The sequence below is a fragment of the Macaca mulatta genome, chromosome 17 (genome assembly GCF_049350105.2).
Source record: "Macaca mulatta isolate MMU2019108-1 chromosome 17, T2T-MMU8v2.0, whole genome shotgun sequence".
In the NCBI taxonomy this organism is placed as follows: Eukaryota; Metazoa; Chordata; class Mammalia; order Primates; family Cercopithecidae; genus Macaca; species Macaca mulatta.
Genome location: NC_133422.1, coordinates 70274340 through 70297716, shown reverse-complemented (window position 1 = coordinate 70297716; position 23377 = coordinate 70274340). Strand labels below are relative to the sequence as shown.

At 40.9% G+C, this 23377-nt stretch overlaps 1 protein-coding gene across 4 annotated transcripts; it reads left to right on the top strand.

Annotated features, from left to right (window-relative positions):
- The first annotated feature begins 3506 nt into the window (after window positions 1-3506).
- COMMD6 (COMM domain containing 6) lies at window positions 3507-13173 on the top strand. Of its 4 annotated transcripts, none has more exon segments than NM_001261673.1 (4): window positions 3507-3607; window positions 3696-3707; window positions 8608-8760; window positions 12758-13173. In NM_001261673.1, coding segments are annotated over 4 exon segments (258 nt in total). In that variant the 5' UTR covers window positions 3507-3565; the 3' UTR covers window positions 12809-13173.
- Window positions 13174-23377: the final 10204 nt, after the last annotated feature.

Genomic DNA, 23377 nt, shown 5'->3' with positions numbered 1-23377 from the left:
CTACTCTCCAACAACGTATGGTGAAGCTGAAGAGACCGAAGCCAGCAGACAGGCAGAAAGCTGGACCACAACTGAGAAGCGGAGATGGGGCACTTTTACTATTCAAACCTCACAATTCTGTTGACCCTGCAGCTGGCTCCACCACTACGTGTCAGAGGCTGCCTCTGTGAGACAATAATTTCTGCTACTTTGCTTAGGCTAGCTCGAGTTAGAATTTCAGTTGACTCTTGAACAACATGGGTTTGAACTGTGCTGGTGAGATTTTTTTTTTAAACCAACCACAGATCAAAGTTGCTATACTCCCAGGATGCTAAACCCACAAATAGTGAGGCAGAACTTTCCTACACTCAAGTTCAGCAGGACAGACTGCAGGACTTGAGTATATGCAGATTTTGGTACATTGTCATCTGCCTTAATTGGTCCTGGAGCCAATCTCCTGAGTATACTGAGGGACAACTGCATATCACTTGGCACAAAAAAGCCTTAAAATAAACACTTAAATTGAAGCATTGCCTGCTTCCTGAGTATCAATTTCGTTTTCTACATTACACCATAATGCTCATGAGATCAGAGTTTATGCCATAGTTCTATGGATTTCTTCCTATGCATGTGATAGTACTAGGCTTACTGTAAGAGCTCCAAAAATATTTTACAACATATGCTCTACTTATATGTCATTACATAAAAATAAAACAAAATTATACTCATGCATTTTTAATATTAGCATTTTTTACTCTATTCATAACATCTGTGTTTTCCAACTGCGAAGTTTGTGTAAGTGATCTCTTGTAAGATGGAGGTCTGAAACATAAACAGTTTATCACATGTGTTGCTGGAGTAACAATTGGCAGAGATTGCCCTACACTCTAATGACATTTTACTCTCCCCAAATCAGATCGATAGGTTTTTGAAGTGCACTCATGTTGAATTAGAACAATAATAAACAGTTTTTAAAGAAATGCATGAAAAATAAAAAGAAATAACAAAAATTACCTTTTAAAATACATCTTTTCACCTTTTTGAAGCATTTTTACAAAGTTAAGGGGCGTGTGTGTGTGTGTGTGTGTGTGTGTATTTACCACCCCCTTACCATGATGACAACAAGAACTCAAGAAAAAGATTTCCTGGGGCTGGGCATGGTGACTCATGCCTGTAATGGGAGGCCGAGGTGGGTGGATTGCCTGAGCTCAGGTGTTCAAGACCAGCCTGGGCAACATGGTAAAACCGCATCTCTACTAAAATACAAAAAAACAGCTGGGCATGGTGGCATGCGCCTGTAATTCCAGCTACTTGGGAGGCGGAGGCAGAATCGCTTGAAGCTGGAAGTTGGAGGTTGCAGTGAGGTGAGATCGCACCACTGCTTTCCAGCCTGGGCAACAGAGCGAGACTCTGTCTCAAAAAAAAGAAAAAAAGAAAAAAAGATTTCCTGGCAAAATGAACCAATGCACTGACCAGCTGGATGCACCACAGTGTTCTGTCTTTTCATCTGACTTCCTTAGAGAAGAAATCATCTGATTCATTCAGGGACTATCCTCCCAAGCTAATTAGTACATTTAATCACCTCCAATAACCTTGAGTCAGTGGGGGTTTCTGTTTGTTTGTTTTTCGTTTTTTGGCCTAGTATCTGAGTGCTACATGCCAGGGACATTTTTAGGTGCTTAACATGCATTAACTAATGTAATTCTCCAACAACCTATGAGAGTATTTGAGGTAAGTATTATTCTAAAAATGCCCTCCTCCAAAGATTTCCATCTTGATTACTCATTGAAACAGTAATTTAGGTATTGATCTGAAGGGACTTTACAAACATAATTAAAAGTTATGTACCTTAAGATAGAAAGAGGCCAGGTACGGTGGCTCATGGCTGTACTTTGGGAGGCCAGTACTTTGGGAGGCCAAGGCCCGAGGTGGGTGGATTACTTGAGGACAGGAGTTCGAGATCAGCCTCTCCAACATGGAGAGACCCCATCTCTACTAAAAATACGAAAGTTAGCCAGGCATGATGATACATGTCTGTAATCTCAGCTACTCAAAAAGGCTGAGGCAGGAGAATTGTTTGAACCTGGGAGGCAGAGGTTGCAGTGAGCTTAGATTGTGCCACTGTACTCCAGCCTGGGTGACAAAGTGAGACTCTGTCTCAAAAAAAAAAAAAAAAAAAAAAAGTTTTTCTTAATTATTTGGTTATACCTGATCTAATAATTATTTCAGCCCTTAAAAATGAGAATTTTTTCAGGCTAGAGTCAGAGAGATGTGGCAAAAGAAGGAACAGGAACAGGAGAGATCATACAGAAAGCGAGATGAGAGAGATTTAAAGTGTGAGGAGGACTTGACGTGCCCTTCCTGGTTTCGAAGATGGAGGAAGGAGCCACAAGCCAAGGAACGCAGATGGCCTCTAGGAGCTGGGAATCCCCATCTGAAAGCCAGCAAGGAAACTGCACAGAACTGAGCTCTGCCAACAAGCTGAACGAGCTTGAAAGCAGATCCGCACCCCCGCTCCCGTCCTTCACCCAAACCCCACCACCCCCGAACCTTCATTGAGGAACACAGTCCTGATGACCCTTTACCGGTGCAGTTCTAGATTAGAGGAGACTAAGGAGACATGATCACCAAATTCAAGACGACCCTTTGATTAGATTCTGTTTGTGGATGGGGTAGGGAATAACTTTAAAGAATGTTGTTGAAACAAGTGGGGAAATTTTAATTTGGCCTATTAGAGAATAGTATTTTATCAATGTTAAATTTCCTGAATGTGATAGTTGAATTGTGGTTATTTAGAAGAATGTCCTAGTTCTTAGGAGACAACATGCTCAAGCATTTAGGAGAGAAGTATCATCCTTAATATAAGCCGATATAAAGCAAATGTGTACAATGCGAACAGTTGGTGAATCTAGATGAAGGTGTTCATTGAATTATTTTTTGCAATTTTTCTGAAAAAAAATTCAAAATAAAAAGTTGGCGGGAAATAAAAATCACTGTGGATACTTTGTGTAGCATGGATTTGAGGTCAGTAGGAAAGAAGTAGGAAGACAGGATGAGAAGGTATTCCGCAGCCAGACTGAGGGCTGGGATGCAAGAGGAATAGCAGGGATAATGGAAAGCATCCCCCGCCCACAGCTAGGCCGGCGAAGCAGCTCATCCTATAACTGTGGTTCCCACAGGCTTCCCTTGCAGGGCCGGGGGTGTGGTCGCCCAGCTGCTTTCGAATTTGGTTGGGATTGAGGACGGGTGCCTCGGGATGCTTTGCCCCGCCCCGCTCCAGATTGGAAGAGCCCACGTGTCAGTGTTAGATGGGGGAAGCGGCATCATAAATTTAATTAGCGCTTCTCTTCTCAAAGTATCTCCCAAATCTTTGGCCTTTTTCCATAACATAATTTCCTTTTAGGTCAATATCTCTTTAAAATTGATGTTTAATTAAGAAAAAGTGTGAGTCACATAAAGATGATTTTTTCAGCTTCCCCCGCTACGTCCGCCCCATGCGCCAGGCCGCGAGAGGCAGGACGTGGAAGCGGAAGTGCTGGTCGGGAGCGTTCTCTCGAGTCCGGGGCGCACCTAGCGGACGCTGCCCATGGAGGCGTGTAGCGAGCCGCCGCTGGATGCTAAGTCCGAGGTGAGTGCCAACCGGGAAGGAGAGCGGGCAGCGAGGCTCTGGAGCAAGAAAGATGTTTCTCTAAATTGTGTTTCTGCTTCCGTTTCAGGTCACCAACCAGGTGAGTGAGCGGCCGCCCCGCCCTGTCCTCCGCCGGCCCGCCTCCCACGGCTGCGAGACCATGCCACCCTGAGCCTTCCCCAGGTCTCCCCGAGTCTTGTGTCCGGGAGCCGGTGACCTTCAGTCCACCTCCTTGCGTTGCTCCTTCTCCTTTGCATCTGAGCCGGTAGCCGTTGCCATTGTAATGAAAGCTTCTCTTCCCCACCCCGCACTAGCCCAAAGAATGCAGATCAGGGATTGTTGGGCTTTGATTAGGCGTCATTTATTCGAAGCTAGGAACACCGTATTTTAAAGTGTGGTGGATATAGAAGTAGTTATGAAAATTTTCAGAGATAGCGTCGCAAACATTTTCTTAGTCTCTAAAAAATGTTATTTTTGAAGATGAAGTATAGCATTTTAGCCTTTTAGAGTATGCATTTATAATGCTAGGAATATGAATTTGACTTTTAAAGTATATGTTAGCCCCATTTCCTTTTCAAGTGCTGCTGTGCTGTTTTAGCTAATAAACTATTTGTAGGCAACTAATTTATAACACTTCCCTGAATAGGAATACTAAAACTAGAGTATTTTTAGGCCAGGAGTTACCCAATTCCATACAAAATGTAAGAAAGGGATGAGATAAGAAATAATTAGAATACAGGGGCTGAGAGAGGTGTCCATTGACTGCTCTCTGTCATTTTTCTCTAACTGACTTTGCTTTTGAGGATTCCTGGGAAGTAGGGGAAGTCAGCTGTCAACCGTCTACCTGGCTTTCCTTAGTTATATGACTTAGTGCATTTTGAGTCGATCTTTCGTAAGTCATTTTATCCATTCTCTTACGTTAAGTTTTGTATTTAAGATATTCTGAGGCCGGGCGCGGTGGCTCAAGCCTGTAATCCCAGCACTTTGGGAGGCCGAGATGGGCGGATCACGAGGTCAGGAGATCGAGACCATCCTGGCTAACCCGGTGAAACCCCGTCTCTACTAAAAATACAAGAAAATTAGCCGGGTGAGGTGGCGGGCGCCTGTAGTCCCAGCTACTTGGGAGGCTGAGGCAGGAGAATGGCGTGAAACCGGCGGGGCGGAGCTTGCAGTGAGCCGAGATCCCGCCACTGCACTCCAGCCTGGGGCACAGCAAGACTCCCTCTCAAAAAAAAAAAAAAAAAAAAAAAAAAAAAAAAGATATTCTGAAACAGAATTATACTAATTATGGGGTTTTTTAAGTTGAACTCTTTTTGGCTTAAACACAAATTTATTATCTTCTAGTTCTGGAAGTCAGAAGTCCTAAACTAGTCGTAGGGGGCTAAAATCAAGGTATCTGCAGGGCTGTGTTCCGTCTGAGGCGATAGGGGAGATTGTTTCCTCCTTGGCTTGTGGCCTCTGCTTCCATCTTCAAAGCACATCATTCCAGCCTCTGCTTCCATTGTCACATTGCCTTCTGACTCTGACCCTTTTTCCTCCTTCTTGTAAGGACCCTTTCGATTACATTTGGCCCACCTGGATAATCCAGGAAAATCTCCGCATCTCCAAGTCCTTAATTTTGTCACATCTACCAATACTGTTTTGTTGTCTAAGGTAACATATTCATAGATTTTGAGGATTAGCATGTGGACATATTTGGGAGGGCCATTATTCAGCCTACTGCACATCCTTCTATACAGTCATTCACAGATTATGAGTGTTTGCATAGAAAAAGCCAAGATCATTTACAAACAGGTTATTAGATTTAATGTGAGAGTTCAGCAAGGTGATTCCATTGTTGAACGTTATTTAGTTCAGACAAAAAGAGTTGGAAAATATAATTTTAAAGATGTCATTTATAACATGAAGAAACTATAGGCTGGGCGTGGTGGCTCACGACTGTAAGCTCAGGGCTTTGGGAGGATTGCTTGAGGCCAGCAGTTTGAGACCAGAGTGGGCAACATAGCAAGACCTTATCTCTATAAAAATAAAAAAATTAATCAGGTGTAGAGGCACAGACCTGTAGTACAAGCTACTCAGGAGGCTGAGACGAGAAGATCTGGGCCCAGGAGTTTGAGGCAGCAGTGAGCTTTAATTACACCACTGCAGTCCAGCCTGAGTGACAGAGTGAGACTCCATCTCTTAAAAAAAAATTACAGAGTATCTTGCAATAAATCTAACAAAAGATATTTAAAAATTTTATGAAGAAAATGACAAAAAGTGGTAGACTTTTACTTTGTGGTCCAGCTCATAAGGAGCTTGGAAGTCATCACCCTGTCCTAGCAACAAGGAAAAGCTGCACAAACTGAAAAATCAACAACTCCTCTTGGATCTGTCAGAGAAGCGCGATCACAGGGTAAATTGCTGTCCCCCGAATTGGTGAGACAGACTGCGAAGACAGAGAACCACAACTTAGAGCAGAAGCTCCACGGAAACCAATGCCTGAACTGAAATTGACGGATTGCTGCAGGCTCCCATCTCTCCCTCACACCTGACATACAGTCGTATCAGCATATTGTTTTCTCTCACTCTGAATTCACCACCTCTTGCTGCCAGCTGGGTTCAAGCCGCCATTCTCTCTTCTGGAATACTGCAGTAGCCTGGTAACAGGGTCACCCAACTTTCTTAAACTTTGTGCCTCACCAGGCAGTCTGGATGAGCTTTTTGTAATCCAAGTTAGACCAGGTATCTCTGCTACTCAGAGCTTTTTAAGAGATTCTTGTCACACTGGAAAAAAGTCGTAGGTATTTACTGTGGCCCCACAGGGCCCTTCGAAGATGGATTCCTTATCTCTTACCACTCTTCCTAGCTCATGCCCCTCCAGCTACCTGGGCCTCATTGTTCCCTGAACACACCAAGCATGCTTCTCCCTCAGTCCAGAATGTTCTTTTCTCCAGATCCTGTGGCTTTTTCTTCATTTTATTAGAGTCTCTTTCTGTTCAAAAGCCACATGAAAGAGGTCTTCCCAGGTTCTATCTAAATAGCCTTTCTTGTCACCCTGTCACCTTACCCTGCATTTTGTCACACCATAATGCTACCATTTCATTATACTTTTGTTTATTGTCTGCCTTCCCCACTAGAATTCTGAAGGTCAGGGACTATGCTTTATTTTTGACTTCCCTACTGCTTAGAATATAGTATTGCTTAGTATATACTGAATAGTGAGGTCTCCCTCCCTTACTCAAAACATATAGGAATTGCCAATTTTATAGATAGTTTTTATAGTCATGTTTTTATATTACTAGTAACTTCAGCCTCCACATCAATTTTTAGTGTGACGACAGCTAATTTGTTTACCTTTTTATATATTTACTTCCTGATTATTCTTTTTACTTCTGGATGTTTTTATATTTTCTTTTTTACTGCTAGCTTTCTGTTTCTTTATATGTTTTCCTTTTTCAATACTTCATCATACAGTAATTTTGGGGCTGCCATACATTGTTTCATTCTTAACATTCTTCATAGTGGTAAGTGTTCTCTGTTCTGATTTTTTCTTTTATATTCTTGTATTTTTAAAATCTTTGCAGTTCACTCCTACTTAAGATGAAACCACAATTATTAGAAGGTTTGCTTTCATTTTGCATTTAAATGTTGAGGTTAGAATTTTGGAGGTCAGAATTTTGAGGTTAGAATTTGTAGTTATTTTGTGATTTGCCTTTCTCTATTTTTATATGGAGAACTTTTCTTTAAAATGAATTTATACAATCTTTTTACTTATAAAAGATGTTAACCTTTTGTCAGCACCAGCTTGGACTTAATGCTGTAGGAGATTGGTGCAAAGCAAGTCTGAGATAGGAGGAATTTTTGGCCCCCCTTTTATAAAAATGGGAGATTTACAAATGCCTTCCCCTATTCCATACCCTAAAAGTCCTAAAATAGAAGATGGGTTATATAACTTCCATGGTTGATTGAGGCATACATGGGAACCATTCCATTTCTTTTCCTCACCATAGTCCTTAAGCTCAAATACTACATTAGTGTAAATAGTGATAAGGTGGTTTGGATTTCATCAGTGTTTGTGATAGATATGTGGTAGGATACATGGTGGGATTTACAGAAATCCTAACTTTTACAAGAATAAATGTATTAACAAGTGAAGATTTTTGCCCAGTGAGCATTAGTTTTAAAGAAAAAGGTATCAGTCAGTGAGCAAGTGCTTTTTGAGTGCCTGCTATGCATCAGGCTAAGCTTTGGAAACAAGACAGACAGTATTTTATCCCTGTGTTTTATGTTTTAGAGTCATGTTTTTGAGGCACTATTAACAGCTGCATGTTTTATGCCATGGCATCATTTAGCAGTCATTGACAGGAATTAGATTAAAAAGTATTGAGGCAACCAGTAGTCACTAAGCATGTCATCTTTGGAGTCAAACAGACTGGTTTCAGTTGATTCCAGAAATGTGTGACCTTATGCCCATTACCTAAGCTCTCTGAAGTTGGCTTTTGTCATCTACAAAGTGGAAACAATAACCTATAATGTTACGTTGATTCAGTAAGGTATTTAATACATGTAAACTGCATAGCACATCACCCAGGGCGTATATCTGTCATGAACACTGATGAAATCCAAAATTACCTTATCACTATACATGCTAATGGAAGGCTTGAGCATGGAACAGCAAAGTGAACTAAAAGATACTCCAAGCCTGTTAAAGGAAACCAATACTGCCACATCTTCCTTCCACTTCCATTATACATTGGAGGGGAGATTTTTTTTTCCCCCCACGTTTTGCTTTTTTCCATTTTTAACTACGATGGTGTTTTCTAACTGCGTTTATATCCCTTATTACCTCTCCATTTTTTCATTTGATTATTGTTCCTCTAGCAATATTAAAATGAAGATACTTTCTTTAAATATGACCAGCGTTGAAACTAAAAGTTGAGTATGAGTGCAGTAAAATTGAATAAATATCTGCATTCCAGGTTATGTTACTACTAATGTATTATTCTGTCTTATTAAAGCTTGTAGATTTTCAGTGGAAACTGGGTATGGCTGTGAGCTCAGACACTTGCAGATCTCTTAAGTATCCTTATGTTGCAGTGATGCTAAAAGTGGCAGATCATTCAGGCCAAGTAAAGACCAAGTGCTTTGAAATGACGATTCCACAGTTTCAGGTTTGTGATTTAACTCATCCGGTTTTAGCTCATTTTTTCTGTAATCGTCGTATAAAAAGATATATACAATTTTTCTTCGGGAAAACTTTAATGGTTTTTATTTGTAGATGGATGTGCTTTACGTTTGCTAGTAGTATATGCAAGAGATGTGAATTTGTCTCCTTTGGGAATTTGATAAATTATTTTCAATATAATGTGCTGAATTTGTGTACTGTGCCATTTGATCACTTGAAAAGTACTCCTCTGAGTATATTTAGGAAATTTTTATCTTCAATGGCAGGGTATTTACTTTGCATTTAAATGTTTTATTCTTATTCCTTTGGGCTTAATGTTCAAGAATGTTAAGCTAAATGAATCTTTGAATAGCGCTGACCCTGAATTTTCTAACTAATAATGTTTACAAAAGGCAGGTCAGAGCAAGTGAACTTGTTGCCTGGCTTTATCAGCTAGGGACTTAAGTAACTCAGTAGTTTAGAGTTACGTTACCATATTATCATTCTACCTCTTTTCTGTAACCAAGGGGGAGTAAGGGTTGTGGTGGGGAGGGCTCTAAATCAGGTTTTCTTTTTGTGTTTTTTTGAGACGGAGTCTCACCCTGCCACCCAGGCTGGAGTGCAGTGGCACCATCTTGGCTCACTGCAAGCTCCGCCTCCTGGGTTCACGCCATTCTCCTGCCTCAGCCTCCTGAGTAGCTGGGACTACAGGCGTCTGACACCACACCTGGCTAATTTTTTTGTATTTTTGGTAGAGACGGGGTTTCACTGCGTTAGCCAGGATGGTCTCGATCTCCTGACTTCGTGATCCACCCGCCTTGGCATCCCAAAGTGCTGGGATTACAGGCGTGAGCCACCGCGCCCGGCCAGGTTTTCTTTTAAATGTACATACTGGAGATGTTTTGTCATGAATTTAACTGTCCTGTACAGTTTTGTTTTTGTTTGTTTGGTTTGTTCCTTTTGGTATGAATAGGTAAGAATCTATTCTTAGCACTTACACTAGTACTAACTTAGTACTTACACTTAGTACTTATAACAGCAGTTAGTACTCTAAAAGTCAAAGCAACCATCGTGAATGAAATGGAAATAAAAAGTGATTCTTCGTAAAACAAACTAAAATTATATTGGTCCTAGGCTTCCTTTTATTTTATTTTTTTAATTTTTATTTATTTATTTTTTTGAGACGGAGTCTCGCTCTGTAGCCCAGGCTGAAGTGCAGTGGCTGGATCTCAGCTCACTGCAAGCTCCGCCTCCCGGGTTCACGCCATTCTCCGGCCTCAGCCTCCCGAGTAGCTGGGACTACAGGCGCCCGCCACCTCGCCCGGCTAGTTTTTTGTATTTCTTAGTAGAGACGGGGTTTCACCGTGTTCGCCAGGATGGTCTCGATCTCCTGACCTCGTGATCCACCCGTCTCGGCCTCCCAAAGTGCTGGGATTACAGGCTTGAGCCACCGCGCCCGGCCGCTTTCCTTTTAAATAAAACTCTTTCATATACCACTTTATGGTACTTTTGATTTCTACTTTTATAAACTATATTTTAAATAATTTTTTTCCCTTTCTTTTTTTCCTTTTTTGAGACACAGTTTCACTCTTGTTGCCTAGGCTGGAGTGCAATGGCGTGATCTCGGCTCACTGCAACCTCCGCCTCCCGGTTCAAGTGGTTCTCCTGCCTCAGCTTCCTGAGTAGCTGGGACTGCAAGCACGTACCACCACGCCCGGCTAATTTTTGTATTTTTAGTAGAGATGAGGTTTCACCATGTTGGCCAGGCTGGTCTGAAACTCCTGACCTCAGTTGATCTGTCTGCCTCAGCCTCCCAAAGTGCTGGGATTACAGGTTTGAGTCACCGTGCTCAGCCTGATTTCTTTATTTAAAATAGATATCCCTGCTTTGAAACAAAAATAATGTTCACAAATTTAACATTATTAGTGTTGATTAGTGTCTTGGAACTGAGACTCAGTGAAAAGGAAATAAATGTATATTGTGATATGGGAATGACATTCAACTAAATATGAAGACTCAGTCAATTTCAATAGAGAATATACGTTTTGGTTTTCTTTGTAATTCGCAGTGCTGGCCTAATTCTTATTATTCTGTGCAGCATTTGTGCTATCCTAATTCCACCTCTAGAAATTTTTTCTCATAGGGAAAAAAAGCACAAATGGATTAATTTTTTCCACAGCTTTATTGAGGTACAGTTGACAAAATTGTGTATTTCGAAGGTTTCACAATGTGATGATTTGATAAACATACACATTTTGTAATGATTACCACAGTCACACTAATTAACACATCCACCTCCACACATAGTTACCTTTTTTGGGGGACAGAGTGTATGTGTGTTGAGGGCATGTAAAATCTTTTTTTAGCAAATTTCAACTAAACGATACAGTATTATTAACTGTAGTCACCATATTGTACATTAGATCTCAGACTTACTTATTTTATAACCAAAAGTTTGTACCTTTTTACTAAAATTTCCCCATTGACCCCAGCCTCAGCTCCTGGCAACCTCCAGTCTCCTTTCTGCTTCTGTGAGTTTGACTTTTTTAGATTCCACATAGGTGAAATCATGCAGTATTAGCCTTTCTGTGTCTGGCTTATTTCACTTTGCATAACGTCCTCCAGATTCATCCATGTTGTTGCAAATGGCAGGATTTCCTTCTTTTTTTATGGCTGTGTGATATTCCATTATGTGTGTATGTATACACATACATAGTATATACATACATTATAAACATATTAAATATAAATATACACAAAAACATTTTCATTAGAGGCAACTCTTTTAAAGAGAGTTTTTACATGGGTTAAAACTGACCACAAGATAACCTGTTAATCACATTACATGACTGAGAGCTAAGGAACATTCTTTGAGCTTTTAATTTATATCTGTTTGGTAACTAAAATTTTGAACATCAATATATATTTTTAAAGAAATAGTTACACTTTGCTTTGTTCTGTGACAAATTTGCATATAAATTAAAACAATACAAATCCTCTTAAGTAGCAAAATAAAAAATTAAGACCAAATAAGAAGGAAAATGCAGATGTGTAAATCATTAGAAGGTATCCTGATTGCCAAGGTCAGGTTTCAAATTTGTGTCCTAGCTTCCTGGTAGGTACAGGAGAAGACAGAAGAACAATTCGCCTGATTCCTTTCTTACCTGAGATGTAAAAGAAGATGACTTCTATAGGAGAACCATTATACCAGCTTAATTTTTAAATGACAGAGAAATAAGCTCTACCATATAAGCCATTGCTAATGTTGGATCTCTCTTCTAGTAATTGAACCCATAATCTTAAATGAGACAGCCCCTACCACACTGAAATGCAGTTCTTTACTAGATTGAAAGTGTTTTGAGGCCTGGAACCAACCTGTTATTTTTGTTTTTATTTTCAGTGTCTAGGACAGTGCTGAGTATTTAATAAATCTGGTGTGATCTTAAAAGGACTTTCTCATGTGCTTTTTGAAAAGTTTAGTCATGAGATAATTATCCAACTCTACAGTAGTATTTTTGCTTGCACTACCAAATTACACCTGTTATTTCTTTTTTTTTTTTTTTTTTTTTTTGAGACGGAGTCTCACGCTGTTGCCCAGGCTGGAGTGCAGTGGCGCGATCTCGGCTCACTGCAAGCTCCGCCTCCTCGGTTCACGCCATTCTCCTGCCTCAGCCTCCTGAGTAGCTAGGACTACAGGCGCCCGCCACCGCGCCTGGCTAATTTTTTGTATTTTTAGTAGAGACGGGGTTTCACTGTGGTCTCGATCTCCTGACCTTGTGATCCGCCCGCCTCGGCCTCCCAAAGTGCTGGGATTACAGGCTTGAGCCACTGCGCCTGGCCTTACACCTGTTTATTTCTTACAGCAACCTTTAGTAATTGAGAATGTAACATTAAAATGCAAACTGAATATGTTATATAATCTCTGGTAGTCAGATATAATTAAAATAACTATTTAAATATCTTCTAAAAGCAAAATTAATATTATTTTCCCCATTTCTCTCTAGAATTTCTACAGACAGTTCAAGGAAATTGCTGCAGTTATTGAAACGGTGTGAAGACGGATTCTTTGGTTGATAAATTGCTATCATTCTAAAGTCATGGACTTCACTTTCTGCAACAAAACCACATAAGGATGGAACATTTATTGAATGAAAAATGCACTTTTGTTTTTCCATTTTTTTAAATAATAAAAATCAGATAAACAGGAATTGGGTAGTGGTAATAAATGCACAACTTTGTGAATGTGCTTTATAAAAGTGACTGAATTAGACACTTTAAAGGGTGTACTTGGTGATAATGTGAATGATATAATCAGACTAACATTTGAATCACTGCTATTGGAGGCAGCACAAATTTATGTGTTATACAACAGTAGTTTAAAAACTTGTACTGGATGGAACCCATTTTATAAACAATCTTGAGTCATATATAAATATATATATAAATCAGAAAAGTAGTATTTGATTAGGATAACTTGACAAATTCAATTGTATAGCCATCACTTATTATAACAGCAGTCAGAAGAGTGAGCCTTCTTTTTTCAAACAGTTGTAATCAGATTAAGATTGACCATTGCTCCTTTACACAGTATTAGTCTAGCATTCAATTTTTTCTGGTATTAATGGTTGTAGAAAGTTCAAATACATACACAGAGTTGGAAAGACAAGTTTTAGTCTTTGAGTTTTGTACTACTGAGTTAACCTGTTAGCACAAGTTACTGCATTAGATGATCTCTCTTGAATTTAAATATATAAACCTGTTTTTAAACTCTTTTATGTTATAAAGTTACCACATTGTATGGCGTTTGTTTAGAAGTAAGCAAATAGGCCACCGGAATAGAATAGATGGCCTAGAAATAAATCGAGACATTCTGGTCCACCACATTGGAAATTTAAACCCTCTTCACACCCTGTCTGCATTTCTGCAGGTCTGTGTGAGTCCACTTTCTTTGTTTTCTGCTAGGTAGCACAGTGCTGCAAGGAGCCCAGGACTGCTGCCTGCCGCAGCACACCTGTACGCTCAGAGTCCCACCAGCTTGATGAGTTAGCTGATGGGCCATTTGTGCATACTAACTACCCACAGACATTTCTATTACCCACCCTCTGGATGCCAACGCATTAATGATCCTAGAATTATGAGAAACCAAAGATCCCTTCTCTGTCCCTCCCTCAATTCTGTGGGGTACCAGTGTCATTGTGTTCTAGAAATAAGAGTGGAAACCCCTCTATCTGGGTTAGAACAACAAACCTGCCTTCTCTAACTGTGCAGGTTCCTCTGTCTCCCACTTCATTTGGATTAAAACCTTCCTCTTTCCCCTTCCCTATTTGCATGGTAGCATTTCTAGGTTTAAGGCAATATGCAAAAAGACCCAAAGTTAGGCCCTGGCTCAAACACTGTGGGTGGCAGATTTGAAATAAATTTAAATCGCGTGTTTAAGTTTGTCTTTTGAATTTAAAAAGCAAGTTTTAACCTGGCACTTTGGGAGGCTGAGGTGGGCAGATCACTTGAGGCCAGGAATTCAAGACCAGCCTGGCCAACATGGCAAAACCCCATTTTTACAAAAAATAAAATTAGCTGGATGTGGTGGCATATGCCTACAATCCCAGCTACTCGGGAGGCTGAGGCAAGAGAATTGTTTAGACCCGGGAGGCAGAGGTCACAGTAAGCCACGATCTCATCATTGTACTTCAGCCTGGGTGATAGAGTGAGACTGTCCTCACCCCCCCCACCAAAAATAAAAAGTTTTTTCATAATGTATTTTCACACTTTTTATTACAAATGTCTATTTTTGCTTTATTAAGCAAAATGTCTATTTTTGCTTTATTAATCAGCTTCACTGGGCTGGCCTGGGAATTAACCATTGTTAAAATTTCTGTGGAAAAGTGTGTTTCAAGTTTCAAACAGTTGACTTAAATGTAAACTTTTAGAAAACAGTTCATTCTCAAATGGGAAACTATTAATACACGTTTAGTTTTCAAAAAGAAATAGATTGCTCCCCCCTGTCCAAATTTATCAAGCAAAACCCAAGTTTTTTCATGTATTCCACTATCAAGACATGTTGATACAAGCATCAGATTTATATAGAAAGAAGGCAAAACTCACAAAGTACTTAAGGAGAATTATCTTTTCAAACAGTTTTTTTTTTTTTTTTTTTTGAGATAGAGTCTTGCTCTGTCTCCCTGTCTGTAGTGCAGTGGTGCAATCTTGGCTCACTGCAATCTCCGCCTCCCGGGTTCAAGCTATTCTCCAGCCTCAGCCTCCTGAGTAGCTGGGATTACGGGCGTGTGCCACCGCATTTGGCTAATTTTTGTATTTTTAGTAGAGAAGGGTTTCACCGTATTGGCCAGGCTGATCTCAAACTCCTGACCTCAGGTGATCTGCCCACCTTGGCCTCCCGAAGTGCTGGGATTACAGGCGTGAGCCACCGCGCCCAGCCTTTCAAAACACATTTAAAAAAATCTTTTGTACCTTTTGTTTTTTAAAACTTCATAAAAGTTTTAAATTTATAGAAAAATTGTGGAAATAGTAGAGCTCCCATATTCTCCATGTCCAGTTTCCCTTATTAACATATTAGTATGATACATTTGTTATAATTAACAAGCCAATGTTGATATATTGGATTTCTTTAGTTTTTGCCTAATGTCCTTTTTCTGATCTAGTATCCCATCCAGGATACCTCATTACATTTAGTTGTCATGTCTCCTTAAGCTCCTCTTGGTTAGGACAGTTTCTCAGACTTTCCTTGTTTTTGATGACCTTGACAGTTTTGAGGAGTACTAGTCAGGTATAATTTAGGGTGCTCCTCGATTGGGTATCGTCTGATGTGTTTCTGGAATTGAATTGTGGGTTTTTGGGAGGAAGATCACAGAGGTAAAGGGCCATTTTCTACATGTCATACCAAGGGTTCTTATAGCAAAGTGATTTATATTGGTTTATGTTGACCTTGATAATTGACTGAAGTAGTGTTTGTCAAGTCAAGTTACTTTTTTCCCCTTCTTTCCATACTTTACTGTTCAAAAGGAAGTCACTATCTGCTGCCCTTACTGAAGGAGTGGGAAGTTATACCCCGCTCTTTTACGGTGGAGCAGCTACATGTTTGACTTGGGATTCTTCTGTGAGCAAGGTTTGTCTCTTCTCCCCCATTTATTAATTTATTCCATCATTTATATCAGTATGTACCCATGGATATTTATTTTATACTTGGAGTTATAATTGAATTTTTTTGTTGCTCAGATTATTCCAGCTTTTCCATTGGTAGCTTTTTGGGTTGGCTCATGCGCTCCTTTGACACACTTTTATCAATGTGTGTGTGAGAACACTTTCTTTCTGACACTACAAGACACTTCATCTTGTATATTTCCTGCCACAGTCCTAGAATCCCATTACTTTCAGGAGCTCTGGTTATTTTAACTGAACTATGGTTTTAGAAACCAAGATATGGATGCCAGGTTTGCTCTATATTTTATATTTTGAGAGCATTAAAATGTAGAAGTCAGCCAGGTGTGGTAGCTCATGCCTGTAATCTCAATTCTTTGGGAGGCTGAGGTAGGAGGATCACTAAGCATTTGAGGTTACAGTGAGCTATGATTGTCCAGCCTGGGTGACAGGACAAGACCCTGTCTCTAGGAAAAAAAAAAAAAAAAAAAAGGTAAAAAAGTTCTGCTGCCAAGATATGTTAGACCACAAAGCCAAGCCCTTGTTTGAGGATTGGTAAGAATGGTGACCTGGACTCAGTAAATGCTCTCACTTTAGTATACGATGGAATCACCTAACAAACAGGACAATATTTTGTATATGCCCTGTTTGTATGTATAAGATCAAAGATGCAAGAAAGCAGATATATCTACTTGGTAAGGTAGGCCAGAAGGTTGATAGTTTTACTAACCCATGAGGAGGCAGATAGCATCTAAGTTTGAGGAGCCCAGAATTTTGGGCTTGCTGTCTTTCATACTGTTTTGAGCTGAATGGGATGGATGGGGAGAGGACCCACTCTTACCAGGACATTTTTGAAAATAAAAGGTGACATCATTAATATGCTATAATACAGATACAAATTGGAACTGCCCTGAGCATATCAGGACATACGGTCATGCAAGTCTCATCATACAAAGAAATTATTACTTAGCCACAACATCTATGTTCTATTTCCCTTTGCATCATAAGCCTGTTGAAGGATTCAATGTAGTGCCCTTAAAGTAGACCTAGTGTTGGCCAATTGCAGCTCATATTAGACTTACTGGTCATGCCCTTAGGCATAAAAGCTTACATTTGAAAGACACCTATATGTATATAAAGTATTCATCACTGAATGTTGTATTATTTCATTCTCTCACTGCTATAAAGGAATACCTGAGACTGGGTAATTTATGAAGAAAATAGTGGCTCACAGTTCCTCCTTAAGTGGCTCACAGTTCTACAGGCTATGTAGGAAGCAAGACAGCTTCTCCTTGGCTTCTGGGGAGGCCTCAGGAAACTTGCAATTATGGTGAGAGGCAAAGAGGAAGCGAGCATTTCATACGGCCGAGAGCAGGAAGAAGAGAGAGAGGTGGTGGAAGGTGCCACCCACTTTTAAACAGCCAGGTTTCTTGAAAACTCACCATCATGAGAACAGCACCAAGAAGAGAAATCTGCCCCCTTGATCTAGTCACCTCCCACCAGGCCCCATCTTCAACACTGGGGATTACAGTTCAACGTGAGATTTGGGTGGGGATACAGATCTAAACCACATCATTCTGCTACAATCCCTCCCAAATCTCATGTCCTTCTCATATTCCAAAATACAGTCATGTCTTCCTGATAGTTCCTCAAAATCTTAATAATTCATTCCAGCATTAACTCAAAAGTACAGAGTCCAATGTCTCATCTGAGACAAGGATAGTCCCTTTCCCCTATCAGCCTGTAAAATCAAAAACAAATTGGTTACTTCCAAGATGCAATGGAGGTATGGACTTTGGGTAAACATTCCTATACCCAAATGGAAAAATTGGCCGAAAGAAAGAGCCTACAGGCCCCATGCAAATCTGAAACCCATCAGGGCAGTCATTAAATCTTAGAGCTCCAAAATAATCTCTTTTGACTCTATGTCTTACATCTAGGGCACACTGGTGCAAGAGGTGGACTCCCAAAACCTTGGGCGGCTCCACCCTGTGACTTTGCAGGGTTTAGTCCCTGTGGCTGCTCTCATGGCCTGACATTGAGTGCCTGCATCTTTTCCAGGTGTAGGGTGTAAGCTGCTGGTGTATCTACCATTCTGGGGTCTGGAGGATGGTGGCCTTCATCTCACTCCACTAGGCAGTACCCCAGTGAGAATTCTGTGTGGTAACTCCAGCCCCACATATCCCCTCCACACTACCCTAGTAGAGATTCTCCATGAAGGCTCTGCCCCTGCAGCAGACTTCTGCCTGTACATCCAGGCTATTCCATACATTCTCTGAAATCTAGGCAGAGGCTCCCAAGCCTCAACTCTCAACTCTGTGCACCCGCAGGCTTAACATGACATAGAAGCTGCCTAGGCTTAACGCGTGCACCTTCTGAAGCAGTGGCCTGAACTGTACCTGGGCCCCTTCAAGCCACAGCTAGAGCTGAAGACTGGAATGCAAAAAGCAGTGTTTTAAGACCATACACTACTGGGCTCTGGGCTGGCCCAGGAAACCATTTCTCCCCGCTAGGTATCTAGGCCTGTGATGGGAGAGGCTGCCACAAAATCCTCTGAAATGCCTTCGAGGTGTTTTCCCTATTGTCTTGGCTATCGGCATTTGTGTTCCTTTTAGTTATGCAAATTTATGCAGGCTGATTGAATTCCTCCCCTGAATATGGGCTTTTGTTTTCTACCACATGGCTGGGCTGCAAATTTTCCAAACTTGTACGCTCTGCTTCCCTTTAAATATAAGTTCCAGTTTCATATCATTTCTTTGCTCACACATACGAACATAGGTATCAGAAGCAGGCTACTTCTTGAACACTTTACTGCTTAGAAATATATTCTGCCAGATAAGCTAAATCATTGTCAAGTTCAAAATTTCACAGATCCCTAGGGCAGGGGCACAATGCAGCCAGGTGCTTTGCTAATGCATAACAAAACTGACCTTTACTCCAGTTTCCAATAAGTTCCTCATCTCATCCAAGACCTCCTCAACCTGGACTTCATTGTCCATATTATTATCACCATTTTGGTCACAACATTTTAACAAACCCGTAGGAAGATCCAAATTTTCCCTCATCTTCTTGTCTTCTTCTGAGCCCAGCACACTCTTCCAGCTCATGCCCAGTTCCAAAGCCACTTCCACATTTTCAGTTATCTTTATAGCAATGCCTCACTTCTACCAATTTTTTGTATTAGTCCATTCTCACACTACTGTAAAGAACTACCTGAGACTTGGTAATTTATAAAGAAGAGGTTTAATTGGTTCATTGTTCCACAGACTGTACAGAAAGCGTGGCAGCACCTCCTCAGTTTCTGGGGAGGCCTCAGGAAACTTACAATCATGGTGGAAGGCAAAGGGGAAGCTGGCACTTCACATAGCCAGGTGCAGGAGGAAGAGAGAGAGGTGGGAAGTGCCACACACTTTTAAACAACCTAATCTTGTGAGAATCCTATCATGAGAAAAGCACCAAAGGGGGAAATCCACCCTCATGATCCGGTCACCTCCCACCAGGCCCCACCTCCAACCCTGGAGATTACAATTTGATATGAGATTTGGGCAGGGACACAGATCCAAACCATATCAAATGTCATGGTACAAATTCATGTAATCAGTAGTTTATATCTGAGGAATAACTTTTTAAAAAAATTGTAATAGACTATTTTTTTAGAGCAGTTTTAGGTTCATCACAAAATTGAGTAGAAAGTTCCCATATATTTGCCCTCCTACAACACACATGCACACACGACCCCCCATTATCAACATCCCCTACCAAAGTGGTACATTCGTTACAATCCATGAACACACATTGACAAATTATTATCAGTCATAGTCCATAGCTTACATTAGGATTCACTCTTTGTGTTGTACATTCTATTGTTTGAATAAGTGTGTAATGACATGTATCCACCATTAAAGTATACAGAGTAGACTCACTGCCCTAAGAATCCTCTGTGGTCTGCCTAGTCATCACTGGGAGGGTCATAAGCCTCTGGCAACCACTGATCTTTTTCCTGTCTCCATAGTTTTACATCTTCCAGAATATCATATAGTTGGAATTATACAGCATGCAGCCTTTCCAGATTGGCTTCTTTCACTTAGTGATATGTATTTAAGTGTCCTCTATGTCTTTTCATGGTTTGATAGCTTATTTCTTTTTACTGTTGAATAATATTCCACTGTCTGGCTCAGAATTTATTTTTGCTTTCTCAGATCAAGAAAGATGTTTAAAATACCCAACACTGTCCTAGACACTGAAAATAAAAACAAAAATGGCAGGTCTCCAGGCCTCAAACCACTTTAAATCTAGTCAAAGATTATAAATCAGGGTGGTAAGTATTCTATTATTTATCATATGGGTTCAATTTATATGAGAGAACTGACATTGATAAGGCTTATATAGTAAGTTTATTTCTCTCTCTTTTGAGACAGGGTCTTGCTCTGTTGCTCAGGCTTAAGTGCAGTGACGTGATCTCAGCTCACTGCAACCTCTGCCTCCCAGACTCAAGTGATTCCCCCCATCTCAACCTCCTAAGAAGTTGGGACTACAGGCCTGAACAAACACACCTGGCTTATTATTATTATTATTATTATTATTATTATTATTATTATCATCATCATCATCATCTGTAGAGACGGGATTTTGCCATGTTGCCTAGGCTGGTCTCAAACTTCTGAGCTCAAGTAATCCACCCACCTCAGCCTCCCAAAGTTCTGGGATTACAGGCATGAGCCACTGCACCTGGCTAGTTTGTTTCTCTTTCACTTAAGTATCTGAGCTGACATGGTGGCTCTCCTTTGCAAGTCATTGAGGGCTCCCATCCCTTTTCTACATCCAGCCAACCTAATTTCCCAAACTGTATTATGTCCACCTCTTTCTGTACATCTCTGTAAAATTAGCCTGGGTGTCTTAGTCCATTTTGTGTTGCTATAACATATTATTTGAGATAAGGTAATTGACAAAGAGCAAAGATGTATTTCTTACACTTCTGGAAGCTGGAAAGTCCAAGGTTGAGGGGCCTGTATTTGGTGAGGGTCTTCTTGCTGCATTATCCCATGGTGGCAGAAGGTGGAAGGGTAACAAAACATGTGCCAAAGTGCTCAGGGCGAGGGGGGGGGTGGAGAGAGAGAGAGAGAGAGAGAGAGAGAGAGAGATTGAGATTGAACTCATCCTTCATCTTTTTATCAGATTCCCACTCTCACAATAACTAACCCACTCCCACAATAACAGTATTAGTTCTTTCATGAAAACAGAGCCCTTGGGTCCTAATCACCTTTTATAGGTCCTGCCTCTAGACACTATTGCATTGGGGATTAAGTTTCCAACACATGAACTTTGGGGGACACATTCAAACCATAGCACCGAGTTTCTCTTTCTTGTAGGACCTTGGCAAAAGTGGGAAGAAGCATCCAGCACACCGATGTTCTGACATTTTTTTCTAGCTACTTTTTCTAATGCGGTAATTCTTACCTAGGGTCAGCTCTTAAAGGGGACATTAGGAAGAACATGAGGATGTTTTTGGTTGTTGTATTGACTGAGGATTACTATTAGCATTTCATGGGTTATGAGCAAAAATGCTGAACATCCTAAAATGCCCAGGGCATTCTTGAACCACAGAAAATTGTTTTACCCAAATTGCCAATATGACACGTATTTAGAAACACTGTCATAGAGCTATAGGCTCTACATGCATGTGGGCTAACTTTTAAGGCATCATATAGTGACGGTTTCACCAAATGTTGGGCCAAGCATAAGAGTTGCCAGTGTTAGTCTACAATATGCTCATCAGCTGTTGCCTGAATTGCCAGTGTCTCTTGTTATAGGTTTTATTACAGTATCATCTTACTTTTAGGTACAAATTATGTATTAGCATATCAGTCCTGCTGCTGTAGTAGTAAACCCAAAATGATTTAAACAAGACAAATTTATTTCTTTATGTCAAGGCTGGCTGCTCTACTTGAAGACATGAGGGGCCTAGTCTTCTGTCTTGTAACTCTGCTATTCTCAATGTACAGCTTCTTTAATAGATTCAGGATAATTGCTCCAACTCCTGGCTTCATATTCAACTTCCAGAGAAGTGATGTTCTCGGGCCATTAACCCAGAATTTTCCCACATCGCTTCTGCTTGCATACCATTGTCCAGACCTAGTAACATGGCCATAACTACCTGTAAGGAAAGCTGGCAGTTTTACCTTAGCACTCTGTGCCTAAATAAAAGTTCCATAACCATAAGAAGGAAAGAACAGATATTGGCGGTGATATGATTTGGCTGTGTCCCCACCCAGATCCCGTCTTGAATTGTAGCTCCCATAATTCCCATGTGTTGTGGAAGGACCTGGTGGGAAATAATTGAATTATGGGGACGGTTTCCCCCATGCTGTTCTTGTAGTAGCAAATAAGTTTCATGAGATCTGTTGGTTTTATAAGGGGTTTCCCTTTTCTTTTTTTTTTTTTTGAGACGGAGTCTCACGCTGTTGCCCAGGCTGGAGTGCAGTGGCGCGATCTCGGCTCACTGCAAGCTCCGCCTCCCGGGTTCCCGCCATTCTCCTGCCTCAGCCTCCTGAGTAGCTGGGACTACAGGCGCCCGCCACCGCGCCCGGCTAATTTTTTGTATTTTTAGTAGAGACGGGGTTTCACTGTGGTCTCGATCTCCTGACCTTGTGATCCGCCCGCCTCGGCCTCCCAAAGTGCTGGGATTACAGGCTTGAGCCACCGCGCCCGGCCTGGGGTTTCCCTTTTCTCATTTTCTCTCTTTCCTGCCATGTAAGATGTGCCTTTCATCTTCTGCCATAATGAGGCCTCCTCAGCCATGTGGAACTGAGTCCATTAAACCTCTTTTTCTTTATAAATCCTGCCATGTGTGACAACATGAATGAATTTAGAGGACATTATGCCAACTGAAATAAACTAGTCTCAGAGGGACAAATACTTCATGATTCTGCTTATAAGAAGTATCTAAAACAATCAAATGTGCGGAAGCAGAAAGCACAATGGTGGTTGTCAGGGACTGGAGAGAGATACAAATGGAGAGTTACTATTAATTAATTATTATTATTAATGGGTATAATATTTCAGTTGTGTAAAATGATTATGTTCTAGAGATCTTCTGTACAACATTGTGCCTATAGTTCATAATATTGTATTGTACACTTAAAATTATAACAGCAGAAATCTCACATTAAGTGTTCTTACCACAATTTTTTTTTTTTTTTTTTGGAGACAGGGTCCCACTGTGTTGCCCAGGCTAGAGTGCAGTGATGCGATCTCGGCTCACTGCAGCCTCGATCTCCCAGGCTCAAGGGATCCTCCTGTCCCAGCATGCTGAGGCTGGGACTATGGGCACGTGCCATCATGCCTGGCTAATTTTTTAATTGTTTTGTAGAGACAGGGTCTCTTTGTGTTGCCCAGGCTGGGAGGATCGCATGAACCCAGGAAGCAGAAGTTACAGTAAGCAGAGATCAGGCCATTGCACTCCAGCCTGT

Bases quoted from the DNA above. Each gene is read 5' to 3' on its own strand.
- COMMD6 (XM_077973562.1), top strand. From the start codon at position 8,635: ATGGCTGTGAGCTCAGACACTTGCAGATCTCTTAAGTATCCTTATGTT. The intron at 8,761-12,757 runs GTTTGTGATTTA...ATTTCTCTCTAG, and splicing joins TGACGATTCCACAGTTTCAG to AATTTCTACAGACAGTTCAA.